The sequence below is a fragment of the Meleagris gallopavo genome, chromosome 17 (assembly GCF_905368555.1).
Source record: "Meleagris gallopavo chromosome 17, MGAL_WU_HG_1.1, whole genome shotgun sequence".
Classification (NCBI taxonomy): Eukaryota; Metazoa; Chordata; class Aves; order Galliformes; family Phasianidae; genus Meleagris; species Meleagris gallopavo.
Window position 1 is genome coordinate 6,327,337 of NC_139420.1, and position 27,933 is coordinate 6,355,269.

The following is a 27,933-nucleotide window of genomic DNA, read 5'->3' on the forward strand; positions in this document are numbered from 1 at the left end:
GTGTTGGTACCTGTGCACTTTCCTTACCCTGACATCCCGGGTGAAGTGCAAGCGAGCAACGCACAAAACCTCAGCAGCAAAGAGAGAGAGGATAACATTAACGGACGTAACCAAACCCCCTCCCTACACAAGCACAATTCTGAATCCCCATCCACGCGGGCTAAACAATGAGCACACTCCGCGCACTTTATCTTCCCTCGCTGTAGTTAACTTGTTTTTCCATTGCCATATACCAGGATACCCGGGTTGACCAAAGTTACATGAGGAGCACCTGTTACCTCACGACCATTCAGAGAGAAAAATGAAGGAGGCAGTAAAACTGATTTGTAACGAAACTGACTTTTATATAAATTATAAACCCATCCAGTTTAAAGCAGATCTTTTGCAGTTCTGTCACTTATGTCTGTAGAAGGCTGAGGCATACATATCTTCTACAGTCATAAATTACAATGAATATCAAGGAAGAGAAAGTTCAGATAAGGCTGCAGAGACAAGAAGAAATCCCATTTAAGATTACTAACGGTTAAAATAAAGTCATGATTATCAATGATCACAACATATAAATGCAACTCTTGAACAGTTAGAAGTGGTAAAAAGTACAAAAAAAGTACAAAATGATGGGGAACACAAACAGGCATTGTACATTTTTTTCTGGATGTAGACAAAGCAGGGTAAGAGACCTTTATCTACATCAGACACCAATTTAAAGCAAAGAGAAGAGTTGAGGAAATCTGTAAAAGGATCGTGGCTCGTGATCCCAGTAGTACAAAAGCAGTATTTTGTCAGTCTGTAAACAGTAGACTTGGTAGAGTTTTTTTTTTTCCTAAGTATTCTTTTCAAATCATTACCAAAAACAAAAACCCACCCGAGTGGAAATGGGTGAACAGCAGCAATGGGTTATAGCTTGAACTTCTTACCAAGTGCCGGTGGGACATATGCTAGAGGGGAAACACTCTTTTGTAAGAAATATATATTTAACTGTACACAATTTGTAAGAGAATTTTTCCCTCAACTAAGCCCCCAGACAATCGGTACACAATCATTTTTGTACCCTACCATCTCCTCCCAGAGAGGATTTACAGCTTGTGAAGAGATGGCATCTGGTTTATAAAACGCTGAGTAATCAAAAAATTGTATTCGACAAGTTTATCATTCACCAGCAGCCAGACCTGGAAATGGGACAGCAGGCAGCTCTGGAACACAGCCAGCATTCCCCTGACTTGCAGATGGTTTGAGACCAGCCACCAGCAGACCTGAGCCATGCCAAGTGCTGACAGGAAGCGAGCCATGCTTCTATCTCCTCTCGGACCTCTTCATATGACACACGTCTCCCCCAGCAGTTTCAGTTCTGCTTTTAAGGGAACGGATGCAGAAAACTTTTTTTTAAAGCAAGTTCTGCTTTCTGGCACGCGGGATTATAAAAGCTTGGTTTTATTAACATTACTTCACTTACAATGTCAGTGTTGTTTATTGAAATGACTGGTTGAGTTCAACTTGTTGCAGCAGCAGTGCAAGGAAACTCCAGCACAAGCCAGCCCTTGGCCTGTGCCCTCTGGATGAAGATGCCATGTCAACTCCACGTTCAACACTGGTGCTGCATGAAGCCCTATCTACATTTGAACTGCTGTGGGAAAGGGATGGGGCAGACAAGTATCAGGCCTGATATTGCTGATATTCCTCCTTTAATTAAAATGAGCAGTGCAGATTTCTGGCTCAGTGCTTCTCCATTAATTGCATAATCTCTGCACATACCCTACGTGTTTCAAAGCATCAACATCAGTCTTGCTTTAATTTAAGGAACACACCCTTCTTTCCAAAATGGTATTTCTATACAACACATAAGACAGTTCAGTGTGCTCAGGAAAAGTATTACTATAAAGCAGACTTACATTTTGGTATTCCTCCAGCCCAGAGCACTTACCAGACATCACAGTTAAACCATCAGGATTTCCACATTTAGACAACCTGCAGACAGCCTTCTTTCCCTTGCAGGATGGGGCAAAGCAAAACTAAATCCAGCAAGAGCAGCAATGTGGAATTTTTACACAGGGGATTTATTTTAAAAAAATACTCTCATCAACATTCTAGCATTTCTAACAAAACATATTAGAAGAGATGACAAAGGATTGTCAGCTCTCTTAAAACTTTAAATATAGACTTCAGATACTAGCTGCTTTAAATCAGAACGAATCTGTAAAAGTCTGACCTGTCTCTTGGATTGTAGGTGCAACACGTACTTTTTTTGCCTACAAGTTTTAGGCTGCATTACTCATTTAAAATGAAAACAAAAACAACAGCAGAAATGCAGATTCAGTGGGAGCAGATGATGTGATTGCACTACAAGAATGCCTAATGAGCTATAGTACTTGAATAATCAAAGATCAACAGCAAAAAGCAAGCATACAGTTATAAAAAGTATTCTCAGCCTCATACTACAGCGGAAGCAAAAGTTACCTCTGCCAACTTAAAACCAAAGCCAATAGGATTTAATTTCTATGAAAATATTTAAGTCGTAAAGTCTCAGTAATCTAAATACACTTCTTTAGAAGTCATGATGATTGCTGTTTTACATTAATCTGTCATGAAATTAGAACGCAGTGTCAGACATCACTGCAGCTATTATATACACGGTCTCTACTTCTGTCTTTTGCCAAAACGCTGTCTCCCATCTCTCTAAAGCTTAATGGCCAAGTTTGCTCCTCATCAGGCTTGAAGTTTCTCTGAACACGAAAGCAACCTGTGTGTATGCTGATACTACCTCCTTCCTCCAGCAGCTCTCTCCATGTTCAGCCCTTAGAGGAACCTGCCTCACCACTAGGCTCTGCTCAAAAGCTGCACAGAGGTGTTCTGTCAGCACAGCCTCCCGCCTCCCTGCTGGGCCAACACACTGAACTCAGTAGGACCAGGTGGCTTGTGGACAACATAGGCAGCTCCAGAACTGGCTCATTTCATTGGAGGTGGCTGAATGCGGGCATCTACAGCTTCTTCTGCATTCCAAGGCAAGGACCATACAAAAATTATAAACACCCTATGGTGATGAAAATACAACTCCTTTGAGATCTATGCTTTACACTGGATTTCTATTGCTGCTAACAACCATCTCCAGTTGTTTCTAGAGATCAGAAGGGAAGAAAGTTATTCAATTTTCTCTTGTTGTAATATGCTTATGAACATGTATAAAAAGTGGTCAAACCCCGATAAGGGTCCCTGCTTCTCGTTTATGTACAATAATTTAAGTCAGCTGAATACATCTGTAATACCTAAAAAAATCGTTTTATGATTTTAAGTCCTTCATGCATTATGAGGAAGTTCTGGATTGAAGTGATGATATATTGGATGTTGCTTCTGTCTGGGACTCTGGTATCACTCCCCTGTGGAGTTTGTCAATGATTTCTCAAATCTTTAGTTTTTTAATAGTATCAAGTCTCTTTTTCAGCAGTTCTCCAATTTCCTGAACCGAATGTTGGTAACTGCTCTGGACCTTCCCTTGCACAGACTTTGTAAACTTTTTTTCTTCCTGCAAAATGCAAAAGAGAAACCATTCACTCAGTAGCAGTTGTTCAAGTTCTCCCATGAAACTTCCCCCACCACTTCACCTCAGAAGTAAGCTTCGGCTGGCTCATCAGCAGTAATACCCCATTCCTGAATCACATCAGAATTTTCACTAACACTTGAACACGAGAAGTTCTTTTAAAAGCACTTTTTAGTTCTGAATGCACAGGGTTGCAAACACAGCTCTGGCTTTCAGCAAAGCTGTGCAAATGGCCTATTCCTGGATTTACTGCAAGCATATCAAACACAAATAGAATCACAAACATCACAACTAAACACAGAAAAAGTCAAAGATTCCCAGAGGTGCTTCTGCTCTAATCCATGTGAATGTGATGTACGGTTTTTGCATGTCTACCTTGCATAGCTATTTGATGTCTTTCATAGGGATGAGAATATGGAGGAATCTCCTGACTCAAAGCACCAGAACAATCACAAACATCAACAATTATCTGAAAATACCTGATGTTGAAGCTTCTTTCATATTAGGAAAACGTACTTTAAATTTTTACTCAAAATCACATACATTAAAGTCTAAGATTTCCTTCCTTTATTAATTTTTAGTGGTTTTTGTGTTTTGTTTTTCAAAAGATACTTCTACATCAGCTTCATACAAAAACAAGAGAAGGGAAATTTTAAGTAGTGTGCTATGAAATAGGGCACAGACTAACTGAAAAAATACAAGCTGGCTAACAACAGATAGGTGGATACAGTCCTGAAACAGGCGAGCGCAGCATTTAAACCCTCCCCACTTAAAAAAGCCTTAGGATCTTCACAGACAAACATGTATGCCAGTGCCCTGTAGGTCAGATTCCCTACTTCAGGACAAATGCATCAGAAATCCCTTTTTGTCCTAAGTGACAGCTCATAAGACGAGTCACTGCACCAGGTGAAAAACTACAAAAATACTCTAACTCACCATTCCAGAATTCAGTGTGGTCCCTAATATTTGGTTAATAGCAATTAAGTCATCCTTTAGAGCTTATCTGTCACACACAAGCACAGTGATCAGTCATATAACAATGGAAGTTCTTACCTGTAAAAGCAGAGTGTCCTTGAGGGACAACTCTTCAAGTTTTAGTGCAGTCAGAATTATTTCAAGCCCTTTGATGTGATCTATTACATTGGAAGTTAACGTCTGTAGTTCAGTAACATAATCCAGAAAGTGTGTAAATACAGGTGGCTAAAAAAAAAAAAATAGACATGCTTTTAGTTTATAAACACATACTAATGTCTCTTAGTGACAATTTTCTATGATAATTCATAATGCTTATTCTATTCCACAGCCACATATCCCAATACTTAAGCTTAAATCTATCTATCCAGATAAACACCACCAGTTAACTAGTGTACTGCAATGCATTCACAGCAGGAAGATCTGTGATAGTCTAACTGTATTTCCAGTTATAAAGTTGTCACGTGATGTCAGAGATGTGGCAGAAAGCAGAGAAGGAGTTTAAAAAAAAAAAAAGTTGTAAAGTAAGCTTTAACAATACCAGATTCTACAAGGCAGAGTTCATGCAAGATAGTTTGTTAGCATGCAATCAATCCTGATTTTTCTTTCCATACAAATAGCTGGATTGAGGGATGGAAGTGGAGCAGAAAAAGATATATTATCTACCATAGCTACATTGGTTTCTTTTTTTTTCTTCTTCTTTTTTTGCAGGTTGGATTTAAAAGGTCGAAGGACACCATCACAGTAACTTGATACCCACTGAGTGATGGAGATGGTCTGTAAAGAAAGGTACAGGTATGTTACAAGCTGCATTTACAGGAGGCTTCTAAACTCATTTTAAGTGTACATACTGGAAAGACTCAGAATATGCAAGAGCTCTGTTTTCATTACTGATTAAGCATGCAACTCACTGCTTTTTGTCTCAACATTTCCACTCTATAGTGTTCCACAACTTCCATTTTCCAGAAAAAAATAAAATAAAATAAAATACCTCAACAAAGAAGACTAAGTTTTCTAGCAGGTTTGGCTGAGTTTTCAAGGTGCCGTCTCTGACTTCAATCAAGTCACCTTTACATTTATTGAACAAATCTGAAAAGAAAAAAAGGAAAGCCTTATTCAGGACATCAGATCAACCAACCCAAATGCTCATTTTCTGCCCAGCACGTATCTTGGTGTAGCTCTGACTGCTTTGCAGATTAGGCTGTTACTGATAAATTTAGCTAAAGACACTCAAGACAGTCCCGCTCCAAAGTTCCCCTCTAACTTGTATTTCATTACAGATATTATCTCCACACAACACTTGGATCAAGTATCAGGAAACAACAGTTGCTAAGATTAGGCTGCAAGGTAATGAAATGATGCATTGAGTTGAGTTGAGATGCATTGCAAATGAGTGCATTATGTGGATGCAACAACTTTGTGAACAGACAAGGAAGGGGCACTCTCAGCCTTGCTCTCAAGCATCTTTCAAAAGGGTCTGCAGATCCATTAATGCACTTTCACTTTCCCATATGTGCAGCACACTTGGGAGCTTATAACACAAAGCACTTAATTACCAGTGTTTTTTCTTGGGTTACTACTTACCTGTTAGCCGTTCTAGTAAAGACTTGAAACTATTCCCTATCCTCTCCTGGACTTCTGCTGAATCTTCTGAAAGAAAAAAAAAAAGAGGCAGTTATAAACTATAGGTTCTGTATCTCCCGCTCCTAGAAAACTGGCAGGCATTTAAATGTAATTTAGTGCTAGCAGTGGAAAGCTAATGCAACTGCTTTCAGAGAGGATGCTGTATTACATCAGTATACACCACAAAAATGAAGACACGGATAAAGCATTGCAGTGCTGTCTCCCAGGTAACAGTGTTATTCAAAAAATAAAACAAGTCGTAGTTTGGTCCACATTGCCCAATGTCTAGCAGTTTTCAAACTAAGTGGAAACATACCGCATTCCCTCCCACCTCATAACCATCTGGTTAAGCCCCTGCCCCTCAAGCACTTACCTAAGCCATTGGTATCTAGTTCATAAATATCACTAACAAGATAAAACAAGCTAGTCTGGCATTGACAGCTGCCATTACTGAAGAAGCCAGCCATTCGGGTAGGAGGAGGGCCAAGGACAGGATACTAGGCAAGAAGCAAAGAAAAAGATAAAGGTGTTGCAGCTTTTCTTTATCCAGAACACAGTGTTTGTCTCTGGCACATCTCTCAGTCAGATTCATACACTACAAACTCAGGGTCAGTTAAGTGCATTCTGCAGCCTGCTGGACGTTACAAGATGCATTCAGTTTTTCTGCTTGCATTCACGTTCATTTAATATTTGAGGATAGCTTTTTCCTTAAAGGGTACCTGAATTTTTTGTTCTAGAAACTTCTTCCCTGAATCCACTGCCGCTTCCAGCTGCTGAAGCAGAGATCGAATTGTATCAATCTTGGATGAGACGCCATTCTCTGCAGTCTTTTCAGAGTTCTTTGGTTGAATACTGTGACTAAGAGTTGGGAGTCCGCTTACTAGCCTTAAAGTTAAAGACCGGATTCGCAACCACAGGGTTTCTTCCTCCAGTGAGAGTTTCCTATGTTCTTCAGAAATGTCCCTAGAGAAAGGCACCAAATGTTTTCAGGAAAATGCTTAAGTTTTGCAGAGTTGCAAGCTTCACTCAGGTACAAAAGCCTAGCTGAAGTTATCAAATAATGTATTAGGAGGAAAGAATGGTCAGAAATTCAGAAAACCATTAATATGTAAAAAGGCAGCACTGCTAGAAGTGATGAATGAAAGTTAAGTTTGCAGTTAGCCAGTCTAGAGAACATTTCAGTTACCCTGAAAGGATTTTCTTCACCATATGCTGTAGGAAAAGGTGCAAAACTACAGTTAAGGACATTTCTACTCACCTGTCTTTTGGATCCCAATTAAACAAGACTGTCAGGTCTCTGTTGTCACGCAAATCTTTCCATGGAATGTCATCCTCTTCTGGGCTCAGACTCATGGACTTTATACTTTCTTCTAAACTAGAAGATCTGCACATAAGATTAAATACTATTAGATCAAACATTTGATCACTGGAAACAAACACTTAAAAAACTGCATTCTCTCCACTGTTCAATTCCTCACAAGTCGCACCAGTGTTACACTAAGTACAAAGAAGGATGCTGAACGAAAGAGCGACTCTCAAGTTTTTGTCAAAGTGCTGCTTGGTCAATATTCTACCTATGCACAAATCTTAATTTTTGTCACATGGAAGTATTGCATTCGCTGCTGCTGTACTTACATATTTGCTTCAAGTAAAAGGTCTAACAACATCCGTTCTGTGCGAACTTGTGCAAAGTGAAGGGAAGAGTTCAGCCTATTTCTAAATGCGATGAATTCTGGAATCTTCTCAAATGCACCGTATTTGTAGGCTTGAATGATGTATTCTGAGGTCTACAAGAAAGCACACACCAGCTTTGTATTAGTTACTTCCATAAATTCAGAATAACCAAGAGTTTAACACTGTCAATACCAAGAAATTGCTTTTCTGTGGCTTTCACTAACCCAGAGGTACAGAATCTGGCAAATACTCATACTGTGGGAGAATCTTGCAGTTTTGCTTATCTAAGTTATCCAAGTAGTTTAGTTCCTCAAATTTAATAATGCCTAGAGGATCTACCGGGCAGTGCTTGTTGGTTAAGTAACCAAACCAACACTGAACAAAATCAGGTTGCTGTCAACACAGACTGAAAAATACTTATAGGTTGGGAGAGATGATTTTGGAAGTTTATACTTTATTGTTGTTTTTCAGATGGATTATTCAATTCGTTGTCTCATTATGAGAAGTACTTTCAAGCAAAATAGACACATCCCAGATTTTCTGGAACTGACTTGGATGTGCATCACATATCACAACATAGATAAAGAAAATTACTCACACAATTTTTCGTTTCTCTTTATTAGTTTTTTTAATACAGTATCACAAGATAATACCATGCACACATACATGCGTTACAGTACAATCTAACCACCAAAGAAAGCTGTCAGTGTCCATAAGATAGTTTGCTTCCCCTCTGATGAAGCGCAGCAATACAAGCCACATAACTAACATCTCTCATTTGTCCAAGTAATTTCCAGAAGATTTCTGTGATGAAGAAGTCTCAAACAAGCAGAATTTTTCACTGAAATACACAGTAACTGGAATGACAGAGCGAACAACTTATGATCCCTGTCAATACACACAGCTGTATTCTTAAATCAGTTTCTCCACAATGGAGAAATTCTGGCAGATCAAGTATTTTCTTCATCGCATGACTATAAAATGCACTGAAGATCAGAGGCACCAGAAAGTCCCCAGGGCAACTGAAATCTGTACTGTACTGACCAAGACAACCTGCCTGGAAGGGTTTGAGAAAAGAAGAGCTATCACTCACAGTTAAAAGCCCTGATTTCTTTCCTTTCCTCCCTCCAAAATAAGAATTGCCTTCTAGGTAGCTCTACCTTTTTCCTTTGCAATCTGGTTATTTATACTGTATGAAAAAAAATATGCCAAATATTTAGCAACATACCCTCTGATATACAGCCTTGCAGAGGTCATTGTCAGGCTACGGGGCTGCACTATGGGTGCTAATTCAACTGCATCGACGTAGTTTTAAAATCCCCATAAGACACGTTGGTGTTCTGTTTGCCTGCAGATCTGGAGAAATTAAAGACGGACGGACACAAGAAAATTAGAGAGATTACTTGTGATTCTGCATTTTTAAAGGAGGGCTATCTTGAGAAGAATGAAGTTGCCTTTTTAGTATCAGTCAAATATAGTAATACTGCCTTTTCTCTTCTCCCTGTTACTGGCATTCTCTCCCAGAGCAGAACTATATGTCAGGACTGCACAGTATCCTGGAGGGCTGTTACTTAAGAGATCCACTCTTAAAGAGGATTCACTTTAGATTGTTAAATTCAGCAAGTCAGGAGGACAATATCCAAAGTGGTCACCTTGAAGTAGTAGCTAAGCATGTTTTTTGTTTGTTTTTAATACCAGATCACTTTTTCATACTCCACACTTCCTGCTCGAGGCAGAGTCCCATACACAGCAGAGAGTACTTGCAGAACACGTTCCTTACATTTTAGCAAACATTCCAGCTAAGAAAAAAAAAAAATAACAATAATCTACAGAGAAGCAGGCAGTTGCTGAAATCAGGTAAAAATATAACCTTGATAGGTTAGTCCTCATTTAACACTGCAGTTAGATACTGTAATGGGACCTGAAAGGAAAGCTCGTACCAGGATTCTGATCATGAAAGGGAAACCCCAGCAGAACCACTGCAGCACAGAAACTGGCGGCATATTCTGACCTTGTGATATTGGAGACATCTTACAGTAAAGGACCATCTTTTTTCCCCCCACTCTGTTCTTGACACATCCTTAGATGAACAGCACGCTGAGTTGAGCCTTCTCCTGCTTCAGTCTGCACATTATGGTTGTTTTTTGCAGACACTTGCTATTTGCAGGGTAATGTGGCTTGTGATGGGTTTCTTACTAAAACAATCTGAAGACAATAACCACTGGAACATCCAGAACCCATGAGATTTGGCTACTACTCAAGAACAACAATGGCTCAACAGTTCTTTGGCTGCAGTACTCCAAGAGACATGACATGAGCAGGATCCCAAGGTACATCTTTGTCTCGTAGAGTGAAGCACGTAACACCGATCACATTGATTTTACCCCTCTGTGGCAATTTCAGCCTTTAAGGTGTAGTAGTGAGGCAAGTTGAACAATTCAGGCACCATTTTTCCAGCATTTCATGATGATGAGTTGAGTAGCATTTTCCTGGCAACAGCACTTGGAACATGATTCAGTGGGCCTTTACCAGTGTGCATACACTGAGTAACTGGAGACAGTTACCTTGTGCTCTGCAAGCACCTTTATCATTCTTGACAAAGAGAATGACCATCTTCCTACTTCAGTCAGAATGTCTTCCAGGGAAAGATAGTTTCTTGCCGCTTTACAATGCAGTGATCCCAAGCAGATAAATCACATCCAGTAGTTTCTTTCAGTTCATTTTTTTTTTTCCACCTGGCACACTGCAGTGGAACATTTTGTTTAAAGAGTTGGTTCCAGGCATTGGTTCCAGGTATGCTCTTCACTGAAGTCATTCAGTACGTGTTAAAGACTGAACAAGTTACTCAAAAAAAAAAACACCTCCCATTGCCAACAACAGACATGTAGGAGAAAGCTGTTTGGATCCAGACCTTCACTTTATCACAAAACATTGTACTCAGTGTACTCAATGCAAAGATTCTTAGCAAGTGGTATCAGTGCTTAAACAATAAGCAAGTGAGGGAAGCAGAGGAGAGTGAGCTTCCACCACATGACCCACATACATCTCTGTGCATCCCCTCCCTGCAGAGAAATGTCCACGTCAGGCACGGGTCACAGTAACTCAGCATTGACCTTCTAGACACAGGTAAATGGCAACTGGTACCTTGCACACAGGAATAATCTGCTGCCAACAGCCCAAGGAAACTCATCTGAGGAATTACTGTCTGAGCACCTTCAGAATCTTTACTACTCAGTACAGATAATTCTTGTGTTCTTACCTACTGCTGGGATGGTGGAAAAACAAACTGTATACCCGCAGTGCCCTTGCAGCCAGTTTAGCCAGTAACTGGAAGGGTTAAAACTGAATTGCACCTTTCTTTCTTAAATGTCAAGTGAAAATAATTTTCTTCCCCCACCTCTTAGCAATGAACAAACTGTAAAATATAAGAATAGAGAATATACTTCCAACTCCTCAGAATGGGACAGTCTTGCAAATGTTAGGGAGATAGACTAATATTATACACATAGTTTCCTACCACTCTTCCGGACTATTTTCCACCCCACCACCCCCCAGTTTGCCCAATGCATTTCTACCAAGATTACAAGAGAGTTGTTTACCATTCTCCCACTCAACCCATTCTTCATGCTTCCATGGGAAATGTGAAAAGAAACTGATGTTTTCCCTATAAATGTACCTCACGGTGCTTTCCAATCAGGACTAATTTAGACAAGTACTTTTACTAGTCAACAGCTACAAGTATGATAGATGCCTAGGTCACAGTATGCGTTTAGGAAGGTCTCTATATCTTGGAACAATTTAACTGCTCTTCTCTCTCCATTCCATTCTCAAGGTTCTCATTCAAGACAACTTTTTAATTTAATTTAATTTTTAACTTTTTAATTCACACCATTTCACAGGAGGTGAACTGAATAAAGCAGGTAGCTCCCATTAGTACAAGACCAGACTTAGCAATTTGATCCTATCACCTGAAAATAATGCAGTTAGTCATGACTTCAAGAGTTAACTTTTCCCCTCGGAAATTCTCCCACATTGTTCTTTGCACTTTCATTTTCTGATGAGCATTCCCCACCACACGTGTCATCACTAAACCACAATGCCTCAGATGAGTGCAATACAAAGTGTCATCAGTATCTTGACCCACTATCCCTGGCTGCTGTGTGACTTTTCAAAGTGCCAGAAGTCAGATGACACCATGACTTATTTGCTACATTATGTCACATTTCTTCTCATAAATCACAATTAATTCATTTATAAATAATCACGGCAACTTTTTGAGTATTCAAATTGGTTTGCATAATAATAAATAAAACACTACAGCAAAACTCCATCTAACAAGTTACAAACCTTGTAGTGAGAAATACAGGCTGAGACAACCTTCACTATAAACACAAAGCTGGATGTATTATTTCTCTGTGTGACTACCTACTACAGTCCTGTAAGTTCTTATGTATGGCACAGAATTCAGTATGGTATTATCAACATAACTGCCCTCCTACAAGGATGCAGAGGTTTATTTCAACTTACATCTTTCTGGTTGGAGTGGAAAAACCTGAGTGCAAAATTGCAGGATTGCGATGCAGCAGCGTAATGGCCCAGTGACTCTGCATAGCGTGTCAGAAGATAGCTGCAACACAACACAGCACAAGTCAAACATCAGCACACGTGCTGGGGAATTCTGAATTTCAAATGCAGCTCCGAATAGAGAGCTACAGCCCAATTCAGCTCAACATTCATATTAAGATTTAAGCTTTAAACAGTAAAGGAAGGAATTCTTCACTGCATGTGAAAGCTCATTTAATGAGGTGGATGGAGGAACTTTGACACTCACAAACACACTAATTGAGGCAAGGCCACTTGGTTGTGTTTGCTTTAACCACTGCTCCCAAACTTTGCTCAGCAATGACCCAGGCTGGAACACCTAGCTACAACTGGCACCAAGATATATATTTCACAGATTTCATATTCCATTTAATTAATATTCCTTAGGTCCAGAAATGATTAAAATCACACAGGAAAGATACTCTACTAGAAGCAGAGCACACTTTAGTAGATACATTTTATGTATTTCCAGAACACTTTTACAGAACACAGTGAAAATCTGACAGTCTGCTATCTTTCAGTAGCAATGACAACTGAAGATCTCAAATAGTTACTGGAGGGTCACCACAACCAATTATTCTCAGTATATACTACCCACCCGATGGTGTCGTGCTGTATGTGTTTCGCATCAAGGCTGGAGTACAGCTCTGCAACTGGTTCAAATGCACCAAGCCTGCAGTAGATTCGAATGAGCAGCAATTTAAACTGAGCATTAGAAGGACTATGAGATAATCCTTCTTCTAAAAGGGTTAGGCACTGCCACACAGCCATCTCTTCACCTGGTGACAAAGATAAAAACACAGGTGTGAACACACAGGGAGGGGCATTCCACACTGACAGCACAATTCACATCAAAACTCCCTTCCTCATTTTGCACTTTGCTCAGCACATTCCCACACCAACACTACAGCTGGTGGACAAATAATTCTTTGCAGGGAATATCCAGCTCACATCTGCACAGAACACAATCCTCACATACCGGAGAGACATTTCTGAGATTATGAGACTAATAAAGCAGAGCAGATGAGAAGTACAGAACTACTAAAACCAGAGCAATGAGTCTCAACAGAAGTCTAGAAGCTAGGAATCCAGGAGACAAAGTATATCAAGGATAAAAAGAAATATTTTTCAAAACACCTCTGGTATCAGAAGGGAGTCGTCAGCATTTCTTGTGCAAGGGGAGAGAAAAATATCTACACCGTGAACTTGGAACAAGCTTCTAGGGATGGACAGCACTGAGCTGCATGAATCAGCAGAACTCCACCAGGACTTACACAAATTATATAAAAAAATTATATCCCTTTAGAGGTTAGCAAGATTGAGAGGCTCCAGAAATACCACACAACAAGAAGAAACTGAAAGCTATGGGACTAACGAGCAATGCCAGATGCACAGTGGCCACACAGGCACAATCTGCCTACCCACAACCATCCCAGGTGGTATTAAGCAAATATAGAGACATACCTTCCTCCAGCCACAGGTCAAGCAGCAGGTGAACTGCAAGGAGGCAGTAATAATCTGAAAACTGCAATTCAGTTTTCAAACAAGTTTTCCCTAAAAAGAAAGACAAAATTACCCTGAATTGCAGAGTTAAAGAACTACTACGCTGTCAGCTGTTTCTCACATTGCCAGTACTGTGAAGTGGCACAGACACCTGGCAGATGATAACCAGTGCTCAATTTACAAATCTCAGCAGTTTTCTTTAAAACTAAAACAACTGTACTCATCTCTATATTTTCAGTTTTTTCCCCTCAATTCATTGTGCTTAAATTGCTAAAGCAACACATTTTATTTTGTCTAACTCTATGCTTCCTTGGCTCTTCTGTTCTTGGATTCAAACTCCAGATAGAAGCACTGAAAACAAATCAACAGTTTTCACACAAATTCAGCTTTTTTTTCTTCCTGATAACAAATGAATTCCCATTCATGATTTTGAAAAAAAAAAAAAAAGTCCAGCCACTTCATATGTTAACATCTGCTAGAAGAAAGAACTTTATAACTGTAAGATTTAAACACTGGCAATAATGTCTGTTTTTATCCTATACACACCATTGATAAAGCCTGCCTTGATCATAGGCACAGGCAAGCATAAAAATGTACCAGCTGAGCTACTCAGGAATGTCTCATTTACTTCAAAGATACAAAATTGAAAAGAAAAAAAAAAAATAAGGAAACAGAATTCAGGTGCCCAAGGATGTAATAACAAAGAAGAAAACACAGTGTTATCTAGCTGCACAATGGATGTTACACATCAGTAGTGATACAGGCCATGAGTTTGTACTGTCACATTCCCCTGGAAAAAAAACTCTGAAGCTCAAAAAAAGCTACAACACTGGTTTCAAAGTTTGTCCTCACCAAACTCCAATCCATGGTGGTATCTTAACATTAACTCCCGGACCACAGTCAGTTTTTGCTTCTTATCCATGGCATGATAGATCCCAAGCAATCTGGAGAGCTGCACCACACACAAGTGTTGCTGAAGAGCTTTGATATCGGTTGGCAGTGCGATTTCACTCTCTGTTGTTGATGATAGAGGGATTACTTCCAGCAATTGACTGACGAACTGGAAGAGAAACAGTTGATAAATTTTGAGGGGCAGCTGGGACTACACAAACAGAAGACATCATTTCCTCTCTCAAATCAAGAAAAGCAAATGATATGGAAGTATCGGTGTGAACCTCAACATTGCACTGAAATCAGTAGCTAGAGAGTTTGTTTTTTAATTTTTAATTTTGGTGAGCACAAGTTACGGCTTTGCTTAATAGCTTAGTTCATCAAACAGACAAAAAAAAAAAACCAACACAGGAAGTTTCCAATACATTGACATACAAGGGTTTTCAAGCACTTGTTAACACTCAAAGTAATAACAGATGCAATTCAAATAATTTGTTACTGAAAGTCTACAGCATACTTAATGGGAAATTGTGGTTTTGTGCTTGTTACTACATTTTCTTTCAACTCTGAACCAATGCAGCGTTCCTAGTGACATAATCATCTGATTAATTTCTTTTAACTTGTAAGAAGAGCAGTGTCTCACTGTTTACAGTTTCATTTAATGGAAGATAGCAGATTTCTCACAATACAATCAGGACTGGACAGTTTTTTTGTTGCTGCCTTAAAATTCAACAGTGTTTACAAACTTAGAAATGAGTTTAAGTTAATGAATTCAGCTTTACTACATTTGGTCTTTAAATAAAATAACTACAAATGAAAGGGAAAAAAAACACAAAACAAATCCATACCAGGAATAACAGCTAGGTAAGAGGAACACAGCACCATGCACAAGAATTCTAGTTTTCCTGTGGACTTTGATGAAAATCTGACAAATATTTGCAGTTTGAGATTTTACTGACTTGTGCAAGAGCAACCAAATTGCTATACTGCATATATTTCAATTCCTGCCTTTAGAAATTCAAGACTGATGTTAAGATAACAATTACTGCCAGAGTATCTACATGTTTTCAGTGGCCAAGCAGCATCACTATGATTTTTTTCTTTTTTGTCCCTGAAAATTGAGATTAAATCTGTTCAGCGATTCCAGAGTTACCTTGCAATGGGATCACCACTTCCAAAATTATGAGTTAAATGTGTTACTGACCACAGCTGTTGCCAGTGGGTAAGAACACACTTTTCACTTTATATATATTGGCAGCAACCAACACGTACCCAGGCCACCATTCTGCTCATTAGTAAGGCTGTAGGCTTACATTAATAAAGTTTACAAGTCAAGAAAATATTTCAATAAACTAAGAAAACAACAATACTTTGTTAACAAATATTTTAATGAAAGGCCTCTGGCTGATCCAGGATTCTCCGTTTGGCCTACCCAGCACTAAATTGTACACAATGGCTTTGAGAAACAATGAGATGAGTGACAGGATTCCCAACTGCTGAAGTCATTCAACAAGCTGCTCATGACTCTGCACAAACAGACTTTTAAACTGAAAAGAGCTTGTTTCAAAACGATTCTGGAAAAGTTGCCATAGTTCTGTTAGTCACCGCCTGATCAGTATCAACATGTCCATTCTTCAACACTGCAGCAGAGTATAACATGCAACAACCTATCTGGATCCATCTTTCCAACTAAACACGTAAACTCAACGAGGAAAAATAAGGGATAGATAAGGTAGGAAAGGAGAAAGATGTTTTGTATAACAAAAGCTGCAGTACGCAGCAAGTACATCTCCCCTCTCTGCTATTCCAAATAGATCAAGCTTCAGCTCTTTCCATCTCTCAGTAGGACACAGAGGTACCTTAACAGAGAAGTACAAGAGTGCAAACAAGCACTCTAGCTCGTGCCAACATCTCAGACTTTCCTCACCTTTGTGTATTGGCTGGATGGGAGGAGATCCACAAATACTTTGAGATCAGTGAAACAACAGGGTTTGTCCCCAAATTTTTTGAAGTACTGGAACATTAGTTCTTCTGGATCACCTAGGAAAAAGGGACAGTTCATCTTTTTCATATGCTCCACTAAAAGCTGAAACTATAAGATTGCTTTGAGAAACATTTGATAATTCATTTTTAATTTGGGATTATGCAGAGATTTACAGTCCTATTTGCTGCACTGCTGCAGACTTTAACCAATGCTCTCTGTCTTTAGTAACCAAGGACACTCCTTAAGAGCTTCAATCAAGCTACTTTGGCAGATAAGAGCTCACTATAATAGGCATGCATGCACAGTCCCTGCTTATCTAACTCATTTAGGAACTGGTAATCACAGATATTGCTGTAATCACATTCTCTCCTTCACTGACTCCCTGACTGCAGTTTTTAAATGCAAGTTGTCAAAAAGCAAATCCTGGTATTATTGCCAAAAAAAAAAAAAAAAAAAAAAAAAAAAAAAACCACCACAACAAAACCAAACCACAACAACAAAACATCCAGAGATTACCTGAAGGACTCTGTACAAAAGCAGTGCATCAGGAATGCACTTTTCATCACAATGACACTGATCATATGCTCCTAAATTCAATAGATCCTTCAACCTGCTTACTTTTACAAGCCCTGCAGCAGTCTGGAACAACTTTCCTTCTTTCAAGGCTCATCTTCTAATGCTTTCAAAATTCTTTACATTACTGAAACCAGCACATACAATGTCTTAACACATTGCTGAATTAAATACAGAGAGATTGTTTTGCGTTCTCTCTCCGAAGTTAATGGCTCTTACCTAGTTTATATTCATCGTTACAGCCTCTGCAACGCAGCCGTCTGATCAGCTCCAGTTTAGCTAAATATGGGCCTCGAAGTGGTCGAGTGCTCTTAGATTCTTCTGTTATTCTCTCTTCTATAAATTTCACAGCTTGCTCTATAGAATAGTGTACCTCTCCTTCCAAAGAGCTGTACAATTAAAGAGACAAAAGATTTTTATTTTCCCCCATTCCTAGGTCATTAACGACAGGTGTTCAACATACTCCCAGAACGCTCTTAAGGAAATCAGGCATGATGGATTCTCTAATTCAATAACATAAAAAATATGAACTGGAAGAGCTCTATGCAGTACAAGCCACTATTTATACAGCAGTTTCCAATAGACTTGCCAGCCTCCAAAACAAAGTAGGGAGAAGACATCATCTGCAGCCTGTCAGGAAGTCAACCAAAGACAGAGACAGCACTGGGGGTAAAAAGTTCTCTCTAGTACAAAGGAAAAATTCACAGCAGAACTGTTGACTTACTGTTCTTCCTCCAGAGGAGGTGTCCAGGATTCATCTATGAGTTGAAATAGTGAATCAAAGTAAGTTATATAGAACTGCCAATCATCTGAGCTGAAACAAAAAGCAGACACAGAACGTTTAGGGAACTGCCAAACCAGTAACTCACTTCTAAAACTGCAAAAACTGAATTTAAGGAATAGCAAAGGTTTACATTACAAAAAATACAAGTGTACTAGGAATCATTTCTCCTTTAATAGATCTTGCAACTACAGTTCTGACAAAGCCTCTTCCCTGTGACCTCTCCTGCACATCCTCCAGAATCCTATTTTGTTGCTTCTTCCTCAACCACTGGAGTGTAAATATTTGAAAATACTCCGAGAACCTCCGATATTCTTCTGCTTTAACCACCATTTACAAGAATTACTGAAGAAGGCAATTCACAACCAGTCAGGGATTTTTCTTCAGTCCTCGATAAGATTGCAGAAATGTCTCACTTTTTCAGCAGCAGCCTTCTTGACAGCGCATTGCACTCTGGCCACCTACACAGCTTCTTGTACATTGCCATACACTTGTTCTCACGGCTTTGGAGCTCGCTCGTCAACTTCTCTAAATTAAAAACAGAAGGGCAAATTTATTTAATCAATGCATTTCCTCCTGTTATTATAAAGCATCAAAGCATGTTATTATAGTCAAGAATGCAAAGCAGTAAGAGAATAGACTCTCAACGACTGGAAAGGCCAAATTTCCTATGCAAATCTTCACATCCCAATTCCTTAAAACTGTAAGAGCATTTTAATCACCAGAAAGAAACATCAAGGCTATAGGAGACATATACTCTTTTAAAATTAATTGCTGATAATTCTTAACTATTGTAAGCATTTGGGTAAAATCAGTTTGTACAAGTGAACCTCCAGAGTTTGCTTCAATGTTTGAAACTGGTGCTGAGAAGCAAGCTTGCTTACAGGTGTGTCTCTCGCCCCCTCACCCCCATAGCCAGTGGACAATCTGAAGCAAAAGAGCTATTGTTCCATCACATCTGTGATTATTAATTGACAGAGTAAAGTTACCTCCTAGTTTTCCTCTCACAACATCTAAGGCTTCCTGATATTTCTCCAAACGTTCCAGAATCATGTAGTAAAGTTCAACCTTAGAAAAAAGATTAGACTGCAATTAAACTTGCTAGTAAAACAACGTACAGGTATGCCAAGAAATAAAGCAACTTGTGTTACTGTCATTAGAAGGAGAAGACAACAAGGACTGCAAAGTTATCTTTAGCATCCCAAGGGTGGAGCACTCAGGAATGTAGGTCTTTTTTCCATTATCAGTCCTAAAATGTCTCTCGGGGCCTCCCAGGGAGCAAAAACAAGTACTTCATCAAGTTAAATCAAGTGCCAAAGAATTTCCTTGGCCACACTCTCTCACATCCCTCCCCACCCTCTGCTTCGTCTCCTTCTGTACCACCACATTCACATTTAATTCCAGAACACTACCGATTATCATCTTCGGAAACTTAAAACAATTAACTTCCTTTAACACTGCACTCCTTGTCTCAAAAATGTTGAAATCAAGCTGAAAAAATATCTGCAACTCTTACTTCAGCCTCAGCTTCGATCTTATCCTCTTTTACCATTTTTTCCACCATTCTCTCAGCTAGTGGCAAAAACATCGTCTTTGAGAGGTTCTCATCCTGTGCTGAAATAGACTAGAGAAAGGAAGAACTACTGTAACACATCATCAGCTTTTGTTAGTCCCACACATTGCTTTCTTCTGCACTCCGTGAGAAGAGAGCAAAATTGGATGCTTTAACCCCTCCTCCCCATATTCAGAAATACCATCCATACACGCAGAGAGCAGCCACACTGTTAAACAGGCAGCAATAAAACTAGTGAGCTGAAACACTCTCTGAACTGCACTGCTTAGAGATTCATGCATTTAGGCACACAATAGCCATGGCGAACAACACGTTGCAAGAACATACTTGGATTTTCACGGCACGGTATTTTGGAGAATGTAATTAACAAGTCCATGTTTATCTGCTTGGTCAACACTGTCAGGTTGTTTAACTACTGCTTGAATCTACTGTCTCAACTAACAGAGCACAGCTTATCTGCTGTCTATCATTGCAGATTTTCTACAATCTGAAAGACAAGCTAAGTCCAGCACTCCCAGAGCCTTTGTAGTCTAGGTACAAAGAGGCACAGTTCTGCCTGAGAGGCTACAGACAGTACCTGTCTAACTTAAGAGTCAGCTAGGTAATAGCCAAGATAGGAGAAGAAGTTGTAAAACTGTAAGATAGACCAGTTAAGCTGCATTAAAAAAAAATACAGCCATGTTAGTAATGTGGTTTCAGGAAGGTCCCACCCTCCCAGCATCATACAGAAATGGCTCTGACATTTTACTTAAGATATCTCTAATGCTTTCACTAAAATATTTCTATGCTTGCAGCACACCTGCAGTAAAAGTCAGACTAATTTTCAACACTGTACAGACCTGCATAATCAGGCTCATCACGGACCAAAAATAGTAAGGATTTTTGGGTACGATCTTATAAAGTGCCATTCCAGCCTGAAAAATAAGACAGATTATTCCTAAAACATCTGTTTATGAAGTTTCTTGACAGACAATGCAAGTTAAGCAGCAATGATGGCAACAAGCAACTTGAAAACAGCGACTAGATGGGAGAGCTTTTAATCAACCTGTAAATCCTTCCTGTACATAACACACTGCTGAAGAAGAAAGAGGGCCCAAGTTTCAAGGATGAAGTACTCTGAGCAAGTTTGACAAGTAACAGCAATGAGCATGTGCATGTATGACTGCCTGAACAGATGACAGCTTTAATTAGAAATGGTAACTGCATCAGGAAGCAGATTTATTTGCTAAGAGCAAAGCAAGATATTTCCAGCACTGATTTTTTTTTTTTGGGCTGCAAAAATTAACTTGGACTTATTGGATGTTCAGTGACCCAATGTAGCAAGCAAGAAGAACAGGCTTTTAGTCTTTAACACTGTATTCACACACACACACGCACACCTTTTTAGCAATAATCCTTTAACTTGCTGTTACATAATCATCAGTAGAATACCACACCCTACCAGAGGGTGCAAGATTCAGACCTTAACACTACAGTCATGCCTTCTTATCAGGCATAGGTAACATATATATATTACCTATATATATAGGTAACACCAAAAAGCAGATCTCTACTAATCAAGATCCAGGCTTAAGGCCAGATACACAGTAATGCTATATTTTTAATCTTTCTTAATATGCAAAGTTTGCCGCATTGGTAAACGTCACGTACATCAATAGCTTTGTCCCTGTCTACAACTTGAACTCAAGCAGCTAACAAGCTGGGCTAGAATAGAGAATAACACTACAGCTTAATATTTTCCTTCAGTTATTCAAACCACGCATATAAAAATTCAAGTCACCTCAACACAGCAGAAGCAAGGAGTTTAAGAGTCATTTACTTGGCTCCTTTTTTTTTTTTTTTTTTTTTAAATACAGAAGAGTGAACGCACATGTTTTGAAAAGAATCTTCTCCATTTATAGGCATTCTCCAGGCACCTAATTTGGAAGTGATGAAAACTAACCAGCGTGACAATGCTTTGCCAACTGAGAAGATGAACTTGAAGTACTTTTAGTTGCGATTCAGTGAAGTCAAACATGTTCAAGCCTAATTGTATGTTAGATTTCAAAGGTAGGAGCATGGGCAAGATTGCTTTTCCTAAAGACAACAGTAAATTAAGGAATAAATCAAGACTGAAAGCATGGAACAGAAGATCTTGCTATACCTTCTTGTATCTATTCCCAAATTGCTTTATAATACACTGTAACTACCACAGTGTTCAAGACAGAAAAGACAAAAACCTCCTGTTCCAAAATGGCCCATCTGAGCAGATATGCACACATTTACTCCTTTGAAGGAAAGTGAAACATCAGTCTTCATATAACCCATTCCTGAAAGTAATGGTGTTTTCAGCCCTTCTGCAAAAACAGAGCACAACTTCTGCATCAGCTCAGCCTACCTTTCTGGATGATTACATGCACCTTGAAGAGGCATTAACAGTTTTCTGAACAAACAAACAAAAAAAGGCTTGTGACACCTCAACATGACCAAACATGAACCATGGATCATACCTGTTGCATCTTCTTGTATTCTCCAACCCTGGCATAGGCCATGAAGAGATGAGAGTGATACTCTTCACTGTTGGGGACTTTCTTTACAGCTGCCTCATAAAGTTTAGTTACAAGTTCCGCTAAACCAAAACCAGATACTTGAGTTAAGACACATTTGGGACTAAATTTGAAGTACAGCTACCTAAAGATAGCAACAGTGATACTCTGAAGAGTAACCAAATTATACTCATTAACCACAAAAATGATACTCCTCTAAGACCCCAAGTACTACAAGCAGTAGTCTAAAGAGGAAACTGCTTAAGAAAAAAAAAAAAAAGAAGAACAAAGGACAAAACAAACCAAGAATAGTTTAACAGCAACAACTGGACTGCTCAGAAATGTTTTTAAGTACTTTCCTTCAGCAAATTTATCTGCTTTGGACAATTAAACTCAATCAAAACCTTCTGATCCTGGCAGAATGATCCACGTGAATTGCGCATCAACACACAGAACATTTTCAGAGCCTGATATCAACTTAGTTACTCTTATTGAAGGTTTCCCCAAGTGAGTTCTCACTCTTTTCTCAATTGCACTCTTAGGAAGTGAAATACTTCACACTGTGTTTCTTAGTAATAGGTCTATCGTGACAAAATAATTAGGACACCATAGTAGGCAAAACTTCTCATCCTTCCAACATTTTTCTTGTTTAGACATACAATCCTACCTCTACTAAAAATCCTAAATACTAAAATCTTATCTCTACTAAAAAAATACTAAAAATGACATGTGATGTGGCTTTCACATAGTTTATTTACACATCACTGATATCTGTTTCTGCAAAGGTTGTTTCACACTATTGTCATTTGCTCCTGCATTTCAACAGGAAATGTAATCGCCACCAAGAAACACAAGCTGACAGAAACAACTGTGGAGCTGTAGAATAAGCAGCATGTGAGCTCTGGATTCCTTCATAGAAGGGCATGCAATTTTATTCAGTCAGTCATTCACGATTTCAAATTTTATAATACTGTATTGCTACAAGGATCTGATTTCACAAAGGTAAAATCAAATGGGAGGCCAGGATTTCCCTTCTGTTTGTTACACAGCTTATCAAGGCCTGAACCCCTTGACTACAGTCTAACAGATTAGTCATCTCTATTACATCCAACAACAAATCCTTTCATTTAAACAACAAAATCAGTAAACTCATGCTGATCATGATGGACAGTTATGGCATGCCATTCTTTTATAGGAACTGTGCACACAATGATGTTAACAAGAGAAACCTATGCAAGGTTCTTTGCTTTATGGTGATCAGTAAAGCCTCAGAGATATTTATAACATGTCATTTAAATTCTCCAGCCTCTTAATAACATGCTTGAACACATTTGAACTCTGGACTTCATACACTTCCCATGAAACTGTTGGTCACGTATACTTTTGAAAGAACATAACTATGATTTTTAAGAGAAGCAAAGGAAAAAGCTTACGTCTATGCATTTCCCGGTAAAGAATAGTTAGTGCTTGCAAGGAATTATCATCTGTGGGTTCAAGTGCTGCTACTTCTTGTGCCAGAGCATACGCTTCATCTTGCTTGCCAGTTCTCTGCAAGCCAATTGCCTTTAGAACCTGTTGATATAACACAGAGACAACTGTTAAAAACAAAGTTGGCAGTTACCAGTGAAAATATTCTCATTCCTCAAGAGGAGAAGGTTTGCCCAAGCACCTAATTACTTCTAGAAAACTTAAGTTTTTAATGAAGCTTCTAGCCCATATGGCTGTAGTGGAAAATTTCCAAAGGCAAGCTGCATCTAATAGCACAGCTTTGTATTTCTTAACACACATGCAGGCCACTAAGGCATCATCTGCAACTCAGTTTTTCCTACCTGCAGGCTCAAAACTGACAAGTCCTGCCAATTTTCATTTTTTCTTTTAATAAGTGGCCAGAGAAAATTGACATAAATGAGATTCAGGTCAATGACACTCGTTTCAGCCTGGGAAGCTCCCAAAATGTAGAAGTGATACGAACTGTAGGGGAAAATCCATAGGGAAAAATAGAAAGATACTCAAGTGTTCAGGAAACTGAGGAACAAAACTCTTTTCCCTTCACCAGGGGCATAGCAAGAAAGACAGTGAATGAAGAGCAGAAGAGCAATGCTCAAAAAACACCTTACTACGTTTCACTAAAATTATACCTCCCAAATAAACTACTACAAATAGGTACCTCAACTTAAGGTCTCAAAGAGGCGTTTTTAAAGGCACAGCTCATCTGCCCTGGTTGCTCACAGTGGCTCTGATAGGGATCTCGACAATTAGCAAGGTGAAGCCACTTACACCAGTCAGCAGAGGCACCTCCCTTGGAGGATCTGCAGGATTTTTCAGGCAAACAAAGAACTGCATGAATTAGAGTAGTCAGATGTTCCAGAGTGTTCAGAATACACTGCGGTCTCTGGAAGATCAGACCACAAAAAAGCACAGCTGAGCACTGCAAGTCCCAAACTAGGCTCAACCATGAGATCAGTGAACAACCACACTTACCTTTGCACAGTGAAGATCCTTGTGTTTTTTGAGCAGTTTATCTGCTTGCTGGATTGCCATTTTATTATTGCCATTATCAAGGTAATCTGCATAAGAACACACACAGTATTAAAACAGAACACAAAACCATTCTAGAAGGCTACCTCTAATTTTACTGAGGGCTACGTGTTGTTAGGGTAGCAGTGCAAAATGCATTTTCCCTGTACAATTATTCCTAAACCAAACAGTCAGAAAATGTGTCACTTTGTAGACTGAGAGATCATCTTGCTGTGCGAGTTCTAATCATCCAAACAAACAAGCTTCTGGTCATCATACCAACAAAAGAGCTGTATGACAGAGCAGGTTCTGCAGCAGTAGCCCTTCACTAGAAACTGAGATTTCACTCTTCACTTCAGGAAAAGAAAGAATTAATTGGGTGTGCTGCTGGGAGAGTTTCAATGACTTTTAATGGGCAGTAGGTCAGAAACAACACGCTTGCAATCTATCGAAGTATTAAGTGAGATGAATTGCCCACATGCTCTGTATTTGAGGCAGAGCAAGACTGTCCCCTAACAGAACACCACTGTGCCTTAACCAGAGCAGTTCTAAAGACAAAGAAGTGAAGTGGAGATATCCTGCTATCCAGCTGCACAACACTTCAGCTGTAAAACAAACAAACAAAGAAACAACAACAAAAAAAACCTGCCTTGAGACCATTTTCTCCTTCTTTCAGCTTTGTATTTTAAATTTCAGCTTCCCCTACACCATGTTATCATGTTTCAGACAACTACAAACAAGTAATTTAGGTTAAAGCATGGGCCCAACACTCTTCCCCTCCCTCAAAAATTAATCCTTATTAATCCAAACCTAGCAGAAAAACCAAGCTGCAGCTGACAAGCCAACAAGAGAAGGGTCTGCTTGTGCTGTTCTGGCCTCTCCCCTAACAAATTATGAGAAGATCTAATGCTGAAATATTGAAATTACATTACACATCCTTTTCTCTTCAAGATCGCAGCTCTCATCATGAGACAGAACTCTTAATGAGTCAAGAGGTGACCTTTAGTAATTCCTCGGTACGTTGTACAAAATGTGCATCTATACTAATGAGATTTATATTCTGCAGCTTTAGAGTTTGCTTCCAGGGCCAAGTGGTGCAGATTTAAAGTAGAGCTAATTGGACTCCTGAGACCATACAGACAAAACCTCAAATGAGGCTGCCTGCCCGCACCAACCAAAACAAAATGTTGCTGTATCAGATATTCAGACCATTTGAAACTGTAACACAGCACCTTTACACGAGTTAGCTGGCAACCTAAGGAAACCTGTGCATCACCTTTAACCTTAAAGCTTCACCAGAGACTTCTCAGTGAAGAGGTTTTAAATATTCTGCAACACAATATCCCAGCGATCTCTCCAGGCACAGGTAGAGATTTCTTGATTTAAGAATCCATGTTATAAAGTTCCACTTGCACACAAATTACCCGCCAGCCTGCGCTGCCTGCCCTGGGGTTGTTTAACAGCTAGCTGCACTGATAGCATCTCTGCTTTAGGTCTTCTGAAGTAAATCAAATAAACCACAAGCTTCTCTAAACTGCACAATAAAAGGATTCTATTTTGCAACAAGGAATAAGTTTGTTGGAAGCCAAAGCAGTTGGCAACTCCTAAAAAAATTCCAACTACAGGAAAAAAATGAAGTCTATGCTAGCTACAAGTTTGCAGGTGGTTACGTTCAATGGCTGTAACTGCAACATGTGAACCTACAGGTAAAGGCAGACAAAAGAAGAAAACGGTAAACTCGTCTGTCAACGAGCCCCAGCTAATGAAGGAACAAGGTGCAAAAAGAAAAGCGCTTTTTAAAGTAAAAGACCAAACTTTAACCTCATTCTACACATCTCCTGCCTACAGCCTCTGTGAAGTTGGGCTTCTGCCTGCGTAAGGAGCAGCACCAAAAAGGAATTCTGACCTCACAGAGCAGAAGTGGCCGAAAGCATTTTTAGATCTCTCTCATCAACAGCTATACTCCAAAACCAATGCAAGGAATTGCCTATCACCTGGGTTAACATCAGTTGCATCTGTTTAAGAACAGACACTACATAATATAAAGCAAAAATAACTGCATGTTAATAAATATGGTAATCACAGTACATACAAAAAAAATTGTTAAACCGTATGGCTGCAACCAATGATGCAACAAACTTTAAAACACAGCTTGGCTTGATAAGAAAAGCAATCAAAGAGCTTCGCTTGGTTTCTCCAGAACTCAGCAGATGCAAACCTGAACCCATCTGTTCTCCCTGAGACAGCAGCATCCAGGCAAAGGGAGCCAAAGGCAGCGGCAGCTCCCCGTGGCCCTACAGGGAGATGTACTGAAAGGAAACGTGAGCGTGTTCTGGAACTGCAATCCGTTTTGCTGTTTCAGAGCAGGAATGACACTAGCCCGGGGAAGCAGATTTTTCTCTTTTTCTGTATTTGCATACACACAGAAACTTGCTAACAATTTCTTAAGCAATCTCAACTGTACGCAACATCCCTGGAAACGTTTTGGGGCAGCTCATCCGAGAGCTTTCCCAACACTACCGCTCCTCCTAACTTCACTCATTTTCAAATTAACTTCCCTAACAAAGTCATTAGTCTGTGCCACTCGGCACACAACTTTAAAGCATCCGTGACCGCTCGTTTGTTTTCGTTACACGAACGACCCGACCCGTAACCCCAACTCCCCACGCACAGCGATGCGCAGGGCAGGCGCGGGACCAAGCAGCTCCGCTAAGAAACCAAACGGACAGCAAAAGACGGAGGTGCGGGGAGCGCCGAGAACCTCACTGAGTGCGGTGGGACGGAGCCCCGAGCCCGGCACACAGCCGGGAGCCCCGGCACCGCGGGGCGGGAGGCCGCAGCGCCGGGCGGAAGGGGCGGCCTGGCGGCACACAGCGGGCCCACTCGCCGCCCGCCCCCCCCGCCGCGACCCCACGGGTCCGGTCAGCTCCGCGGGGCGGCGGCGCGGCACGCCGGGCCCGGCAGGGAAGGGATCGCGCGCTCCGTACCGTAGATGGGCCGCAGGCGCCGGTCGTTGGGGTCCTGCACATGGCCCCGCGCCGCCATGATGAGAGCGCAGAACCGCAGTGCGCAGCCGCCGGGCCGGGCCGCGCCGGGGGCGGGGGTAAAAGGGACGGGCATGGTGCGCTCCGCCCGCCCCGCTGCGTTGTGACATGGCTGCGGGGGCACGGCCAGCGGGGCCGG

At 40.1% G+C, this 27,933-nt stretch overlaps 1 protein-coding gene across 1 annotated transcript; it reads right to left on the bottom strand.

Moving 5' to 3' along the window:
• Positions 1-2,033: 2,033 nt before the first annotated feature.
• Positions 2,034-27,887, bottom strand: NAA25 (N-alpha-acetyltransferase 25, NatB auxiliary subunit). The gene is made up of 24 exons (XM_085238747.1): positions 27,738-27,887; positions 24,715-24,800; positions 23,667-23,805; positions 22,198-22,316; positions 20,548-20,622; positions 19,652-19,759; positions 19,125-19,203; positions 18,552-18,663; positions 18,079-18,168; positions 17,574-17,743; positions 16,725-16,837; positions 14,759-14,966; positions 13,868-13,957; positions 13,002-13,182; positions 12,329-12,428; positions 7,763-7,914; positions 7,386-7,511; positions 6,847-7,090; positions 6,501-6,624; positions 6,089-6,154; positions 5,496-5,593; positions 5,171-5,281; positions 4,586-4,732; positions 2,034-3,517 (listed from the first exon to the last, which is right to left on the bottom strand). The coding sequence occupies exons 1-24, from the start codon at positions 27,868-27,870 to the stop codon at positions 3,395-3,397; spliced, it is 2,994 nt and encodes a 997-aa protein (XP_085094873.1). The 5' UTR covers positions 27,871-27,887; the 3' UTR covers positions 2,034-3,394.
• Between the last annotated feature and the right edge of the window lie 46 nt (positions 27,888-27,933).

What these genes read in the sequence shown, in the direction of transcription:
- NAA25 (XM_085238747.1), bottom strand. Translation starts at nt 27,870, where the DNA reads ATGCCCGTCCCTTTTACCCCCGCCCCCGGCGCGGCCCGGCCCGGCGGC. An exon ending in GCGCCTGCGGCCCATCTACG is followed by an intron (nt 24,801 to 27,737) that starts GTACGGAGCGCG and finishes GTTCTTATGCAG; the next exon opens with ATTACCTTGATAATGGCAAT. An exon ending in TGTGAGAGGAAAACTAGGAG is followed by an intron (nt 18,664 to 19,124) that starts GTAACTTTACTC and finishes TTTTTAATTTAG; the next exon opens with AGAAGTTGACGAGCGAGCTC.